Raw genomic sequence first — 16,123 nt, forward strand, 5'->3', positions numbered from 1 at the left:
GCTGCAAGTATGTAGACCTTGTATGAAACATTTCGGATGGTAGTCAATTTTTCCGGGATACCGACCGAGCGGTACATATATGCAGCTAAGGTAACTAAGAATGATTCCAATAAAATACTTTGTTGAGTAATGCAAGCTTTTAAGAAAGCAATACTTATATTTGTTTAAAATATAACATACAAATACTTCGTCTTACATTCGCTATTTGTAGAACAAGCAGAACCAGTATCAGTCTGACCGGCCTCACTATATATACATTGTTGGAATTTTATTGTCCTAGCATTGCATTGCTCTGCATGTACACAATTTCTGTTGAAAATTAAACACTTAAAGTGTTCATCTATATGGCTACACATAACGTACACACGTGATTCAAAATAACCCAGACGGAAAACGGTAAAGAATTCAATCATTGAGTCTACGTTTTATAGAACTTGTAAGAAAACACATTGCGGGTCTGAATGTTTGTTGATATGTCAATCTATCAATATACAGTTTGTTAATTATTTTCGATTTGATGAACATTGAACAACATTTTTTCCATGCCACTTTTTTCCACGGAAGATAGCGAATACAAGTATAAAGCATTTATTAAATTTATTTAATTACCTCTTTAGAATTGTGTATGGAATAAATAATTTATAAGTTGCTGCTGAAGGTTGTTTGGTATTTTCGTTTGTAGATGTTTTGCAAGTAAAAAACCTGAAATGCGGGGCAAGTCATAATTAATATCCCTAATAACCGTAACTTAAAACTAGCGGCTTTGGATTCAAATATTATCGTATACGAATATTAAGTTTACTTTTTAAAATCATCTCCACGAGGATAATTATATTATATCCATCGCAAATCAGTATTGTTTTTTTTGCTTTAAAAGAATTGTTCTATCGGGAGCAATCCCGCGTTTGTTTAAATTGCCAGCGTACATTTACACATTGTGCTTTATATGACGGCCGTGTATACGTATTGTAGAAACGTTGAGTTTAATTACAATGCATTGGAACCATTTTATTAACACATCTCCCAGTACTGAAAGAATTCAAACTGTCTCTGTTACAGTAACACAGTGGGGCGTTAATCGTGTACGTCCAGCTCTACAAGCACATGCACTGTCGTCTAGGCTACGTCCTGAATACAGCTAACGACTCTCCTATCGATCGGTTACCTGAGTCTCGTAATGCATCTAAATATAGACAGAGGCACAGTTATGAAACAAACAACATCTATATGAAATGAAAATGTACATATGTATAAAAACATTTGGGAATTTTATGTGGAATCATTTTTGCGCGCTACATGTATCAGTTAGTGCATTACAAGAAGCCCTTTCATAACCTCATAAACGTGCGCACCCCCACAAAAATGGACCGAATTGACAACAATTGTTTCTGCAATTACTGACTATAAATTACGAAAACATTAAATTGAATACTATAGAAGGATTCAAAATTAATTTCTTTACAACTTTGCTTCAATAAGGCATTAGAAATGTATATTCCTTTTTAAGTTATTGACAAGAAACTTTGGACGCCTCTAACTCCCTAATTATAAGGGCCAGCCCCTTTTTCGGTATACCGAATGAAAGGTCTGGGTAAGACCAAGAACTTTTAAAATACATGTTATAACAATTTTTTATCAGGTAGAAAACTAACACTGAAAAAACGCTAATTTTTTTTATTTATTTTTCTTACCTTTGTTTCAACATCTTATACAACCCCTTTTATTTGCATTTAAATAATATATAAAATATATCTCGCACAAATTCAATGTATTAGCTTCCAAACCAGCCCATCTTTGAGACTCTGCCAGTCATCAATAAAGCTAAACCCCCTGGACAAAAGAAGTCGTTAAATTTTACTAAAAGGGGAATACCTCAAAACCGGATAGAGATATTAAGGATCAAAGTTGGCGTCTAGAAGAAAAAAAAAATAATAAGAAATTTGAAAAATTTTCAGAATAATAGTAAGGTTTTCCGCTGAGAGCGGAAAACCTTAATGAAATAGAATGAAATAAAAAAAAATTGTTAAATTAAATTACTGACGTATACATGTCGCTGATTAAAGTAAACAGTAGCCATGGATGGGGGAGGGGGGTATGAAAGTCAGAAACGAGATCGAAAAAGATTTGGGGTAGAAAGGCATGGAGTGGCATGGAAATTAAGTAAGCCAAGTGTGCGTGATTGTTTGTGCCCTGTCAAGCCTATGTAAATGATTTTTCATACATTCGTTTTGCAATGCAGGTGTTCCTGTGAAAATTGCAAGAGAGTGCAAGTGCTGCAATATTTATACTGCTATAGAGTCTAGACTAGAGGAGGCCAGTGTCAAGTGCATCACAGAACATGAGGGGTTTGTTGCCAATTGCCTTAACAGATGGGTCTTGGAAACATCCTTTTATGATTATTTACATGAAAATGGACCTTTGGAAGAAAATGAGTTGATACACAAGTAAATATCCCACTATCACATTTTTGATCTACATGTACAATAGAAACAATAAATATCATAGAATATTCCAAATGAAATTAATCAAATTTTGTGTTTTTATTTTCATAATAATGAAGGTATTATATTTAGATATTAGCTAGAGGGGTCATCTAATTGTTAGCAACTTGGATAGCCAGTTATATTTAGTACAATTTAAATCATGACGGAACATTTTTGTAATTTCAGGGTTTACAGACACCTAGCATATCGACGTTTTGTTCGGTGGATTTGGCAGCGACTGGGGAAAAACAACAGGAGGATTCTGTCATCTTGTGTTGTTAACAAGATTAGAACTGTTTTTCCCTCCCAACAATACTGTGGTTTTAAGTACCCATCAGGGAGTTTATAGGCACAGTGTACATGTATTAACATAAATCATATAAATTACCTGGTTATCACTTTCACTGGCATTTGAAATAAAATATTATTGTTTGTAAAGTCTTCTAAACTTAACTTAAATAAAATATCCAACAATACATTTAACAAATTTTGTTAAAAATGTCATGATTTTAATAAAGATTAGAACATTAGATTACAATTATATTCATTTCAGTTTATTGATAATCTTCACTTTTTGTTAAAACGACAGATGTGGCGTTCAACAAGCTCAGTCTTTGGAACGTGTGGATAGGAGTCTGCTATTGGAGCTGGGTAATTCCTCATGGCAGCCTCCCGATTACTCCTGGAATTTCGGTAGGAACCCAACTCAAGTCTCACTTTGACCACTTCTTCCATCAAGACTAGTACATAATCTGAAAACAAACATATGGGCTCAAATTGATGATAATGATAGAATAATGGTTTATTTTGTAAAATTCATAGAAACAAATTACAAAACTTAATCTTAGAGAGTTTACTTACTGTAAGTTTGCTGAACTTTCACTTCCTTTGGAATACCAGCACCTTTTCTGCCTTTTGGATATGATATCGAGTATATCGGCTCCCCATTTTTGTTTACAGCTTGATCCCGATAGGAGTTCTCGTTAAAGTGTAGGGCAGCAATATACAGCCTGAAATAGAGATGAACAGTGCCATATTATTTTATTATATTCAAAAATAAATATTTCAGAAATCTTTTTGAATTTTGTTTTATTAAACAGAATTAAATAACTCAACTTACCTAGCCTTCATTGGAGCATAGAAGAAATGCAATGCTTATGGTGCAAAGTGACACACAACATTGTGATAGGATTCAAGTGCTGATGTTTGTTCGGCTGGGGAAAGCTTTTTGATGTCATTCACCAATAGTTTGCCTTTAACAACTTTTTCCATCTCTAGAAAAGCTAAAACTTCCTAAAAATTGAAGAGAAAAAATATTAAATTGTGATCTTTAATATTTCATGCATTGAATTCATATTTTTAACGTTTTATGTAAAAAAAACATTACCCTTCTTGATCCAATCTCTATCCTCTAATTCACAATGTAAACATTTGGGAAATCGCTGTCCATGACCTTCATGAACATCAGTGATATGGTTGAGGACGGACAGCCATTTCTCGGACACCAATTCCCCATCTCCGTCACTCGATGATGCACACCATTATAGGTGGTTTGAAACTGACCGGGCCCAATCTCCCACTAGCTCACACTTCTTACCAACAGTCTCCAGCTTTTTGTATATGCCTACAATACAACATTAATTCTGTTAAATATATTATGTAAATAACATGAATACAGACTACAGTATATGTAATAGTAATACACATGAACACTGTATACCGGTGTTATATAGTGCCTTTTCCCCCTAGCCATCTTTCCCCCCTGAAAAATGGCTATATAGCAGTTCTTCCCCCCTGAAAAATGGCTATATAGCAGTTTTTCCCCCACGGAAAGCTGACTATATAGTGGGCTTTCCCCCTTTTTATAGCCAGATTACCCCCACAGAAAACCTACTTTATAGTGGATTTCCCCCCATTTTTACTTTCCGGCCATGTTTATTGCGGACCATTCGTGACAATAATTTGCAATAGCTGATATGATAGTAATTTCTCACAAAAAAGGATAATTATGGCATTTATTAATACATAGAATAAAATACATGGTTTTTCAACCCCAAATATGAACTAAGGCATTCGCCTTCATAACATGCATTATTTCACCTGTTCTCACCCCTTTTTGCAACACATTTTACACGGATTTCGGAATACCTTGAATCTTTTTCATCTTATCGATGCTTATCTACAGTTTTGACTTCGACGTTATGAACATGTAAGAACACATTTGAGTGAAAATACGCCGGTTTGGAAATGTATTACCATTAATGTATAAGCTTCTCCCAGGGTACTAATTGACCAATCTTGACTTAATTTTGTAGAGGAAGGGAATAAAAATTGGAAATGTATCACTCCCTTCGTCCAAAAGGCCATCAATTTTAAGTTAATACCGCTAGAATTGACGATCTTAAAAACAATTACTAGTATATATTTCTTCTTCTAAATATCAAACGGGAGACAGAATGCAATGATATGACGAGAAACTGAAATGTTTAAGTTTTACTTTGATTGATTGATTGATGGGGTTCTAAATCAGGGTTAAGGGGTATTTAATTATGTATTAAAAGCATGTGTAAAGTTAGTGTTTACCATTTCGTTTTAAGTTACGCATATTCATATTTTAAGCACATTTCTACGAAACGCGAGATATTATGATGTAAACATTTTAAAAAACAATGACATGTCTTCACAACCAGAACAATGTCAGTATCTTTGCTGGTTACTCTGGAAAATGTGAAATGGAGCCTGAACTAACTTTATGTTTATATTGTCACTCACTATTTGCTAATTTTTCTCTTTTTAAGTTTGCAACGTGATTTATAAATATACAATTTTGAAAACGATGCTATATTAATCAAGATATACGATTCCATTACCTAAAAAAATTATACTATTTGTTTCATATTTTTGCAATAAAGATTTACTTGTGTACCATATTATTTCTTCGAACAATTAAACAAGGGTAATATATTATGATGAGCTGACTTTTTTTAAATATAAGTGTTCTGTCGCGTAAGGACGCCCTGGTCCAATCTTGCACAGAATGTTTAACCTCTTACAAGTACATTAACAACAACTCCCAGGAAGATTGTCAAAGTGTATGTATATTTGGATTTGGTAAAAGACTGAAATATAAACAAAGGATACAATGAGACACTTTGAATTTCATACAAAATAAAATTTACACACCGTTATTAAGTGATGCTAATATATAGTTATCAATAATAACACTATACATAAAGCTTAAGACACTTATGGGCTTCCATAGAAATAAAATTTTGCAGCATAACACTTGGAAAAATAGTTAACAACAAATATTAGCTCAAAACTATCAGAAAACATTCAAGATAACTTGTAAAACTATCAATATAAAGTTAAGCAAATAATTCACAGAAAGTTGTTCAAATCAAAACAAGCCTATGTTTACATTTGTTGCCGACGACAACACTCCAATAAGAAAGCTTCAATTATTACACATAAAACTGATTATGGCTACTGTAAAAGCTATAAACATGTTGAAATCATCTTTTTACAGAATAATAAACAAGTTTTAAATCATTACTTACTCTGTGGTAGGCTAAACTTAGCAAAAAATACAGAGTGTGGTGTTCAACCGCATAAACAAATGGCGGGCTTCGTATGACAATTTTACCGAAAAACACAAGAGAGTTCTAAAATTAAAAATCAATAATTAAAGAAAGATAACTCTAACATTGGACAGAACACTCCCCGCTTGATGACAACTTCATCACTATATTTTTACATTACTAAGACAATAGACATATAGTCTATATAGGCATTGACATATTAACATGGTAGAATAGAACAAGTTCAGCATTTGGACGGGTGTATAAGGTTGAGCGTCCATCTCTTACTATGCGCACTTCACACTTGCGAATTAGACCGTCTGAAGATGGGAAAGCTTTAGGAATAAATCCTAACGGCCAATCATTTCTTGCTGTCTGTTTGTCTCTCACTAAAACAACATCACCTTCGCACAAGTTTCTTTTAGGTTCATGCCATGTCTTCCTCTGTTGAAGTGTCTGTATATACTCTGCTTTCCAGCGGTGCCAAAACATGTCAGCCAGGGCTTGTACTCGTTTCCACTCCTTACGGAAAAGGTCTCTACTATCCGACGTTTCTGTAACAGAGGTAATTTGCTGAGGCTTCTGAGTGAGCAGCAACGATGGCGACAACGGCACAGGGTTCTCTGCATCTGTGGTGAGAGGAACTAGTGGTCTTGCGTTCATGATGGCGGACACTTCAGCGAGAAAGGTTGATAGAAGTTCATGAGTCAGACCTGTCCCAGCAACATCCGTTAGAAGAGAATCCAAGATCCTTCTTGAAATTCCAATAACCCTCTCCCAGACCCCACCCATGTGGGATGCATGAGGTGGGTTAAACAGCCAAGTACATCCTTGGGAGTACAAACATTGTTTCACACTACTGTCTTCTACATTAATGGCATTGATGCCAAGGTTGTCTGTTGACCCGACAAAGTTTGTCCCTCGGTCTGATCTGAAAAGTTTGACCTGACCCCTGATTGCCATAAATCTTCTCAAGGCATTGATAAAAGCTGAAGAACTCAGCTCTTCCACTGCCCATCTTTTGCTGCATGTTTGACCTCCACGTGTCTTCCTTGTTACAATTTGCCATGGGCCAAAACAATCCACCCCAACATTAGTAAATGGCGGCCCGGTTTCCAGTCTGTCCGAAGGAAGGTCAGCCATCTTTTGACTGCCGAGGTTTCCTCTAAGTTTCCGACATTTAACGCACTTGTAGATTACAGAGGACACTAATGACTTTGCTCCTGTTATCCAGAACCCTACCGAACGAATGAACCCTTCTGTGATGTGACGGCCCTGGTGTTTTATCTGCTCGTGATAATGACGGATGATTAGTATGGCAATGTAATGACGTTCAGGGACAAGAATAGGGTGTTTTTCTGGTTCTGTCAAACTTGAGTGTTTCAGTCTGCCTCCAACACGCAAGAGACCATCAATACCAATAAAGGGTGACAATTTGGATATTGAGCTGGACTTTGGTAGACATTTCCCTGCTTGGAGACACTGAATTTCATTCTGATAGGCTTCTTGTTGAACTTCAACAAGCAGAAGTTTCTGTGCTGCTTCAAAGGCATCTACTGTCTTCCACTTGGAACATACGTGCCATCCTGAACATTCTGCGCCATTAACCGATTGAGCTATGTGTTGTAGGTGAGCGATAGTTTCAACAAGTTTTCTCCAGTTAGAAAATCTACTAAACCGGTGAGTTCCAAGCTGGTCATGAGGTGGATCCATCATGCTGGTTTTTAAGACAACTACTTCAGCTCTAACTTCTTTGTCCTCATCTGGGTTCTGTAACTCATGCGCATCATGTGTAGAAACATGTTCGTCCAGGAGAAAGGCTGGTCCTACTAACCAAGGATTGTCCTGCATTTTACTAGCTGCTACAGAGCGTGTTGCCTGGTCTGCTGGATTATGATTTGTCGACACATAGCGCCACTGTTGAGGTCGGGTGGAAGCTCTTATCCTCTCAACTCGATTGGCTACATATGTGTAAAATCTTCTAGTGTCATTTTGAATGTAACCCAGAACCACTTTGCTGTCACAGTAGAATGTAAAGTCCTTAATGTGAAGATCTAGGTGAGTAGCGATGGATTCTGCTATTTCCACCGCAAGTACCGCACCACAAAGTTCCAACCTGGGGATGGTGTGACCATGCTTTGGTGCAAACTTTCTCAGAATCCTAAGGGATCAAATATGGAGTTGATTGTTGAAAGCACTCCTCGTCTTGTGAATTGCTGTTCTTCAGTTGAGATGCGGAACAAAAAGGCATCGGACTCCAGGTTCCAAGAAACACCAAGAGTATGTTGGACCGGTAGAATTTCATTGCCAAACTCCAGGTCCTTTAAATCTTTTGACAGGTTCTCAGGTGCGAATGCTTGCATGACTTCATCTCGGTTTGAAGCTATCTTGTGAAGTCTCAAATTTCCTTCAACTTTAAGTGCTTTCTGTGTTCTCTGAAGCAGGTCTATGGCTTGTTCAACTGTAGGTAGTGATTTGAGTCCATCGTCGACATAGAAGTCTTTACACACAAAGTCGCTGACATCAGAACCAGGACAACTGTGATTTACTGCAAGTCTAAGGCCATATGTAGCTATCGCCGGGGAGGCTGTGTTACCGAATACATGTACACACATGCGATATTCAACAAGAGGTTTGTGAAAATCGTTTCCTTCATGCCAGAAAAATCTAAGGTAATTGCGATGTTCCTCGTTGACTTTTAAACAATAAAACATCTGCTCTATGTCAGCGACAATGGCTACTGGTTCCTGTCTGAAGCGAAGTAACACACATAGGAGGCTGTTTGTTAGGTCGGGACCTGAACATAATACATCGTTCAAGGAGATGCCATTATGCTTCACAGCTGAATCGAATACGACACGTACTTGATCTTTTTTCCTTGGGTGGTAGAATATATATGCTAAAAACTGCTCTTTCTTCAATGGATTCTTTTCCAAGCTTCTGTCTAAACTCTTTTCAATGCTGAATCATAGTTGTTCTGCAGCTTTTGACGATTTGGCTTAAACGGCAGTGGTGCGGTCCAAAAGCCATCTTTGTCCTTTTTGAACTCGGAATTCTTTCGCCCTTATTTTGCAAATACGCTTTAATTTAACCAAATAATTGGTATTAATCGATTGTTGGGTCCTCTTTGAAAGTTATAGTCGGTAAAATAAATAAAAGTAAAATTTCATTTCAGTTGACCTTTCAGCAGTTTGAGAGTTTTAGGAGTTTTAATAAACCTTGTATAACTGATACCGTTCGACTTGTGGATTTTCCCTTTGATCACAAAATTAAAATATTATTGTTATCGTAGATATAGTCAGTGCTCTTTCTTGAATTTGTTTTGTGACGATATAAAATTTGGAAATAATGTAAATAAATTGTAAAATACAACTTGGACTTTTCACTCAGGAATTATAATATTTATGTCGTAATCGCTCGACGACGCTGCAACTGGTGGCAGCGGTCGGATTTTAATAATTTCTACGGATTTATTTTTGAACTTTTGTGAACTGCTCTGTTTGATAATTAAAATTTGTGACAATGGAATCAAATCAAGTAGATTATGTGCAAAGACAAATATTTGTAAATGTGATTGATTTTGATAAAAATGGATTTCGTACGATTGTGGGACGAATGGACCTATTTGCCCACAAAAAGTGCCCAAAATGTTACTTAATGTTCAACCGAAAAGAAAATGTCATTGCATTAAGCGAGTCAATTAGGTTGATATTTGCTTTTACAAATGCCCATGATGGAAATGCAGAGAGAAAGCATTTCTGGAGGAAATTGTAAATTAATAACTAACAAATTTGGATACGGAAATATGAAATTAAAAACTCAAGGCTTAATAGGAGAATCAACAAGTCCTTGTTCATCTCCCCTTGTACTTGTGCAAAAGAAAAGCAAAACCTGGAGATTATGCGTGGATTATTGACGCTTGAATGCTCAAACAATAAAGGATGCTTACCCTAAAGGAGAATTGCTGAAGATTTAGACGCATTATCTGGATCTACTTGGTTTACATCGCTAGATCTGAATATGGTTATCATCAAATTCCTATGCGAGACAGGGACAAGGAAAAACCAGCACTTGGAAGCCCTGAATGATTGTATCAGTGTACATTCATGCCTTTTTGATTATACAAAGCACCTGCTTCTTTCCAGAGGGCGATAGAGCATACCTTACGTGGACTGCAGTGGCATGTCGCAATCCTGTATTTAGAAGATATAATATTATATAGAAAAAATGTTGGGAAACATTTATAAAACCTAAGTTTAGTATTTGATCGACTTGAAAATGCTAACTTGAAACTGAAAGCAAAGAAATGTTGTTTCTGTAAGCAGGAAATGACTTTCTTAGAACACTTTGTTTCTAGAGAAGGAGTTAAAACAGACCCAAGTAAAACCAAATCTGTTATGAATTGGAAAATTCCTCATAGTGTAACAGAGACGATTTATCAAAGACTTTGCTAAAATTGCGAAGTGTCCTCACGGACTTACTAACAAGAACACTCCCTGGAACTGGGCAGCAAAATGTGATGAAGTGTTTAATCATCTTAAATCAACTTTAGTGAGCGCACCAATTCTTAGTTATCCAGATGTGAATGGGGGACTCTTCATTCTGGATTGATTCAGATGCTAGCAATGATGCAATGGGAGCAGTATTGTCACAGATTCAGGACGGAATGGAATAAGTGATAGCGTACGGGAGTCATTTACCCTGAAAGGAATCATTGTGTTATGCGACGAAAGATGTTTGCACTCGTTTACATTATTGGACATTTCAAACATAACTTGATTAGACGAGAATTTATCCTGAGGACAGATCATGGATCGCTAGTGTGGTTATATACGATTAAAGAACCGGATGGACAGATTGCTCGATGGCTTCAACTAATGGCTTGATATACTTTCCAGATTCATCATAGACAAGGAAAAAGACATGGAAATTCAAATGGTTTACCTAGGATAAATATACAAAATGGGAAGTGTAAACAGTGCAAAGTAAATGTAAACGAGGCGACAGATGAAGTAAAATACTATCATATAGAAGATTTGCATGAATCAACTAACGGAGTAGATGTTCAATCTTGTGATTATGTGTGAGATAGCTGTTGCCTGTAATTCAAGTGATACTGTACAACCACATAAGAGGCCAAATCGTGTTCCAAATCGTTCATTACGATCCAAACCCAAGGAACAGCCGGATAAATCACTGAGTTTATCAAGTATTAGAGAACATCAGCTAGACGAAGGAATTATATCACCCATTTTTAAGTGAAAAAAGAATTCGAACTTTCCAAAGCCAGCTATAGATTCTATCTCAAGTTTATTTTATATTCTCGTTGGGAGTTGCTGACTGTGAAAGAAGGGGTATTATGCATTAAATGGATGGAAAATAAGGGAGAACGACTACGGATTATTGTTCCCGAGAAGTCACGCGATGTTGTAGTTTGGAATTTCCACGACACTGCAACTGCTGGAAATTTAGGTGTACGATATACACAACAGAAGTAGTAATAATTACATTTAAGAAGACATGTTTAGGATTATATTGCCTCTTGTAATATATGTGAAGAAAGGAAACATTCGCATATCTACGTATATTATACTGATCTCAGACTAGTTTACCAAATTCACGGAAATATTTCCCTTGAGAAATATTTACGCTAAAACAGAAGCAGAAACTTTGTTCAAAGGATAAATTAAACGCTACGGGTGCCCCCAAGAAATACATTCGAACCAATGTGCTCAGTTCAAAAATTAATTATTCCGAGAGATGTGCAAAGTCTTGCAAAAAAATTAAACGCACACACCGTCGTAGCACCCTCAATCCGACGAAATGATTGTAAAATTTAGCAATACTTTTCAATGAATCAAACAGACTTGTATAAATTCATTGACGGAATAGTGTTTGCGTACAACAGCACTATACACGAGTCAACAGGTATGACGCCTTATCAAATGGTATTTTGTGAAGAAATTTCTTTATCGTATAACAGAAAATTTGGATTGTGATGATATAGCTGTGTATAAAAATGAAGCGGAATATGCGCGTCATTTAGAAAAAATATTTATGTTAAATGTATGAAATTGTAAGAAGTGAAACTAAACAAAGTGTTTTGAGACAAAAATGCGTTTACGATTGAAATGTGCGTTCTGTTAATTATGAAATTGGATATTTAGTTCGGCGGAGCCAGCCCAAAATTAGTGTTTGATGTAAAACAAAGTTAGCACGAAAATGGACAGGACCCTGGTTTATTGTAAATAGACTAAGTGATGTATTTTTTAAAAATAAAACACTCCCAAAATTCGAAGACCATGGTTGTGCATTACGATAATATCAAACCGTATAGAGGAAAAAAACAAAACCCGGCTAGAAGCGATACCGAACATGCAAGCGCCCAGCTGAAGAGGGTACCCGTCACGCATCGCCGCGCAGCAGTCAGCGGGCGAAGACAAACCCGTTTGAAGATGCCGCTTAACTTTCCACCCGGGAATCCCCGCCAACAGTTGCCAGCCAGTAAGATTCCGAATCAGAGGGAGGACCAAAAAACGTGACACCACATAATACCCCGACCCATAAGATTATTCAGACGAGACACGGACGGATTGTACGAAGACCATTGCGATTTCGAGGAACTTTGTGAGAATATGAGATGTGAAATTTGTGGACGGACTTTCTCTAGAATTAGCAATTTGATTTTACATATGAAGAAGCAACATGAAGATGAAATAGACTGTTTGAAGTGTAGTTTTTGTCAAAGAACATTCGTGCACAGTTTCAACTTGAAGAAACACTATAGAGATATTCACAGGTTAGAGTGAAAAGACCTGAAACGTGCAGTGGAATACAAGAAGTACAGGGTCAATCGCCAGAGTTACGAGGAATTGCGTAAACCCTTGTAGGTACTTAGCGAACAGTACAAGAACATATCGTCGGACGAAAATGAGACTACTTTCGCCATACAGACAGAGAAGTCTCCTAGAGCATCTCATCATGCACGTAGCAATGAATGGAATTTCCTGGAGGAAGTGTCGCTAGGTTCTTTAGAGATTCCGTCCGACAGCTTTGTCAACGAACCTCTTGAGGATACAGAAGAAGATGCTGTTGATGATCAACCATCCGAAGCCGAAAACCATTTAATCAGTGACTTTACCGCTCAGGACAGTGAAATGGGCACTAGTAGAGACGTTATTGTAACGAAATCTTCAGTTTGTTTCGTCATCAATTAAGTTACCACAACCTACCAAGATAGACGGACAGAAATAAGCCGAAATTCACAAATTGTATATTCCGAAGACGTGGATCCAGAAGATGTAGACTTCCGAAGCGTTGTTTGTGAAATTGCCGAAGACGTTTCCGAATGCTTGGGCAAAGGAAACGTCCGTGATATGAGGGGGAGGGGTTTCCGTGTGAATGTTGACAATGTAAATATGAACTGTTTGCAAAAAATAATTTGTTAATTTTTATATGTCTTTTTTATTTGTTGATACGTTATTTAAGAACAGCACTGACGTTAAATGTTTCTTTTTATTTTTTTATTTATTTCTTTTTTTTGGAAACATTCTATTTAAACTCTTTTACAATTTTACATGGAACAAAAAAAATCAATATATAGCATACTATTTTGCAAAAGAGTTATATATAATTGATAAAGAAAAAAAAGAAAAAAGACAAACAGGCAATCACATCATGTACATAAAAAAATAAAATTAAAAAATGGGTTAAACTGCCTCTGTCTGTGGGTGATTTAAAAAATCCAAGTGGTAGAAGAGTTGAGTGATAAAAAATAAACAAGAAAAAGTGCATTTGCAAAATGCAGTCATGTTGTAATTCAAAGACTTTAATAAATAGAATGGGTGGGGTTTTTTCTCCGAAAAAAACTGATAATTAGTTAAGATAATCTGCTGTAAAGGCAAAAAGCCCATTAATATATCTTCTATTTAATGCATATATAGTATAGGTGTAAGAAAAACTTGTTGCCAAGTCTTTATTCTAAGTATTTTTTTATCAATAGTTCAAATGAGCTGTCAAGATACATGTACTGAAATTTTTCTAAACATGTGTTAATGTGAATAACAAAATATTTCAGAAGCATATTTTACATGATCAAATTTTTATTTACTATTATTAAGACTTGTGCATAACCTTTCTTTGAGATGAATGTGGTGATAGGGGTTTAGGTATGCGATAGCACTGCATATTTACCACCCCGCCCCCCATAAAGGAAATTATCGAAAACTGTAGCAATACATACATCAAAATATAACGAAACGAGCAAAAAAACAGAGAAAAAAGCGCTTACTTCTATACAAATTAGATAAAAAGAGCGCTTACCACTAGGTACTTTGTCGTGAGCCAAAACATGCTAATGTAAACCGGAAGTAGTATCTGCAAACTAATTACACAATCGGGTTGACAAGTGCAGAAAAATAAGAACCGGAAAAAGAGAGCGGACCTTTTTATCCAATTCTTTTATTTATACTTTATGTTCAAATACCGTTTGTATGGGACCAAAAGTTTAGAGGGGAAGATGTAACGCTATAAACTACATTTAGTTTAATTGTTTTCATATATTATCATTTTATTTCATATGCTTATTTGTACATCCGTTGCTCCTAGAGGTGTTGTTGCCGTAGATATAGTCAGTTCTTCTTCGTGGATTTATTTTGTGACGATATAAAATTGGGAAATAATGTAAATAAATTGTAATATACAACTTGGACCTTTCACTCAGTAATTATAATCAAAAGAAAGATTTATCAGTTTTATAAATTAATTATTCTGTAACCGCTTGACGGCGCTACAATTCACCCACTTGACGACGGACTGAGACAGAGAAATATCAGCCCCTAAGGCAATACAACCCTAGCTTTTGGTTGCTGTATCACCTAGTACAAAACACGTGCATCTTTAGCTTACATAATTAGCTTATATATATATTACCTAACCTAACACCACCCCTGGTAGAAAAACATATCAAGTGATTTAAAACATCTCAGATTAATAAGATCTGTTGCTGTAATATTATTAATTCCCTCTATAATAATAATATAAGTTGTTATTCGTCCAGTTCTATTTAACATTCTCAATTTTTATACAGTTCGCATGGAAAACGACATGCCTTCCCCCGTTGCCAGATATTCACACCAAGGCTATACTGAACCTCAGCTGTGGTATGGAGGATGCGGACGCCGGCCTTTTTGCCTGTGACAGAAAGCCGAAGACTGCTGAGGAGGCACCGGACCGGTGAATTGGAGATGGCTCCCATGGAAACGAGCAGGTCGGGGACCCTCCGCCCTCTACCACTGAGGAAGCAGTTCTCTGCTTCCAGTACGGAGAGATGAGACACTTCTTCGGGGATTGCCCTTTAATTAACAGCTGGAAGTCGGATGGAAGTGTTAGTTGGGACTGGGACACCCCCTGTCCAACCAAGGTGCCTGTCCGGCGGAGGGATATAGCAGAATACCACAGTTGAAGAACAGGGCCGCTTTTGGGGGTCAGCTTTTTAGAACTGTACACATGCTGACTTCTGAAAGAAGTCTCAGAACAGAAACATCCCGGGGATGGTTATACCACGGAGCAGACTGCATAGCAGTCAGGTTCCGATCCAAGGATGATGAATCTATGTTCCCGCATGATGAGCAAGAGAAAGTGTGGTGGACTTAGGGTGCGATTTGAGAGTTCACCTTCGCCTGATCTGTTCTCCAATGAAGAACATGAGTTTCAGTGAATAGATTGTCAACCCCAGCAGACTGGAATGCGGCTAAGTGAGGAACTTGCTGTCGATTCTGGGAGCCCTGAGGTCGTGGTCATGGACGACAATGATCTCGATTGGGATTGTTAATAGTTATGGGGATTGTAAAGCTAAGAGCGACATATGGGAGTAGAGGGACAGAGTGTAGCAACTGGAGAAAATGCTAAAGAAAGTTCCTAACTCAGCTCGGCTTGGGACTAAGATGACTGCCCCCCCCCCCCCTCAAAGGCATCCTGGCTCAAGGACAAGCTTCGGTTTTAGGCGGGGGAAGACTGGCCTTTTTCGGAGAGAATGTCGCACTTATGCAAGACGGAAGA

The 16,123-nt window shown here is 36.9% G+C and overlaps 2 protein-coding genes and 1 pseudogene across 2 annotated transcripts; 1 reads left to right on the forward strand and 2 right to left on the reverse strand.

Annotated features, from left to right (window-relative positions):
• Positions 1–2,982: 2,982 nt before the first annotated feature.
• On the reverse strand, positions 2,983–3,757 carry LOC128164444 (uncharacterized). Its single transcript, XM_052828256.1, has 3 exons — positions 3,604–3,757; positions 3,345–3,493; positions 2,983–3,235 (listed from the first exon to the last, which is right to left on the reverse strand). Exons 1-3 carry the CDS (start codon positions 3,612–3,614, stop codon positions 3,051–3,053), a joined length of 345 nt encoding a protein of 114 aa, XP_052684216.1. The 5' UTR covers positions 3,615–3,757; the 3' UTR covers positions 2,983–3,050.
• Positions 3,758–6,265: 2,508 nt separating this feature from the next.
• On the reverse strand, positions 6,266–8,679 carry LOC128166064 (uncharacterized). The gene is made up of 2 exons (XM_052830965.1): positions 8,378–8,679; positions 6,266–8,225 (listed from the first exon to the last, which is right to left on the reverse strand). Exons 1-2 carry the CDS (start codon positions 8,677–8,679, stop codon positions 6,266–6,268), a joined length of 2,262 nt encoding a protein of 753 aa, XP_052686925.1.
• A 4,020-nt stretch (positions 8,680–12,699) lies between these two features.
• On the forward strand, positions 12,700–15,527 carry LOC128166065 (uncharacterized; annotated as a pseudogene).
• Positions 15,528–16,123: the final 596 nt, after the last annotated feature.

This window comes from Crassostrea angulata, chromosome 10 (assembly GCF_025612915.1).
Source record: "Crassostrea angulata isolate pt1a10 chromosome 10, ASM2561291v2, whole genome shotgun sequence".
NCBI classification, from domain to species: Eukaryota; Metazoa; Mollusca; class Bivalvia; order Ostreida; family Ostreidae; genus Magallana; species Magallana angulata.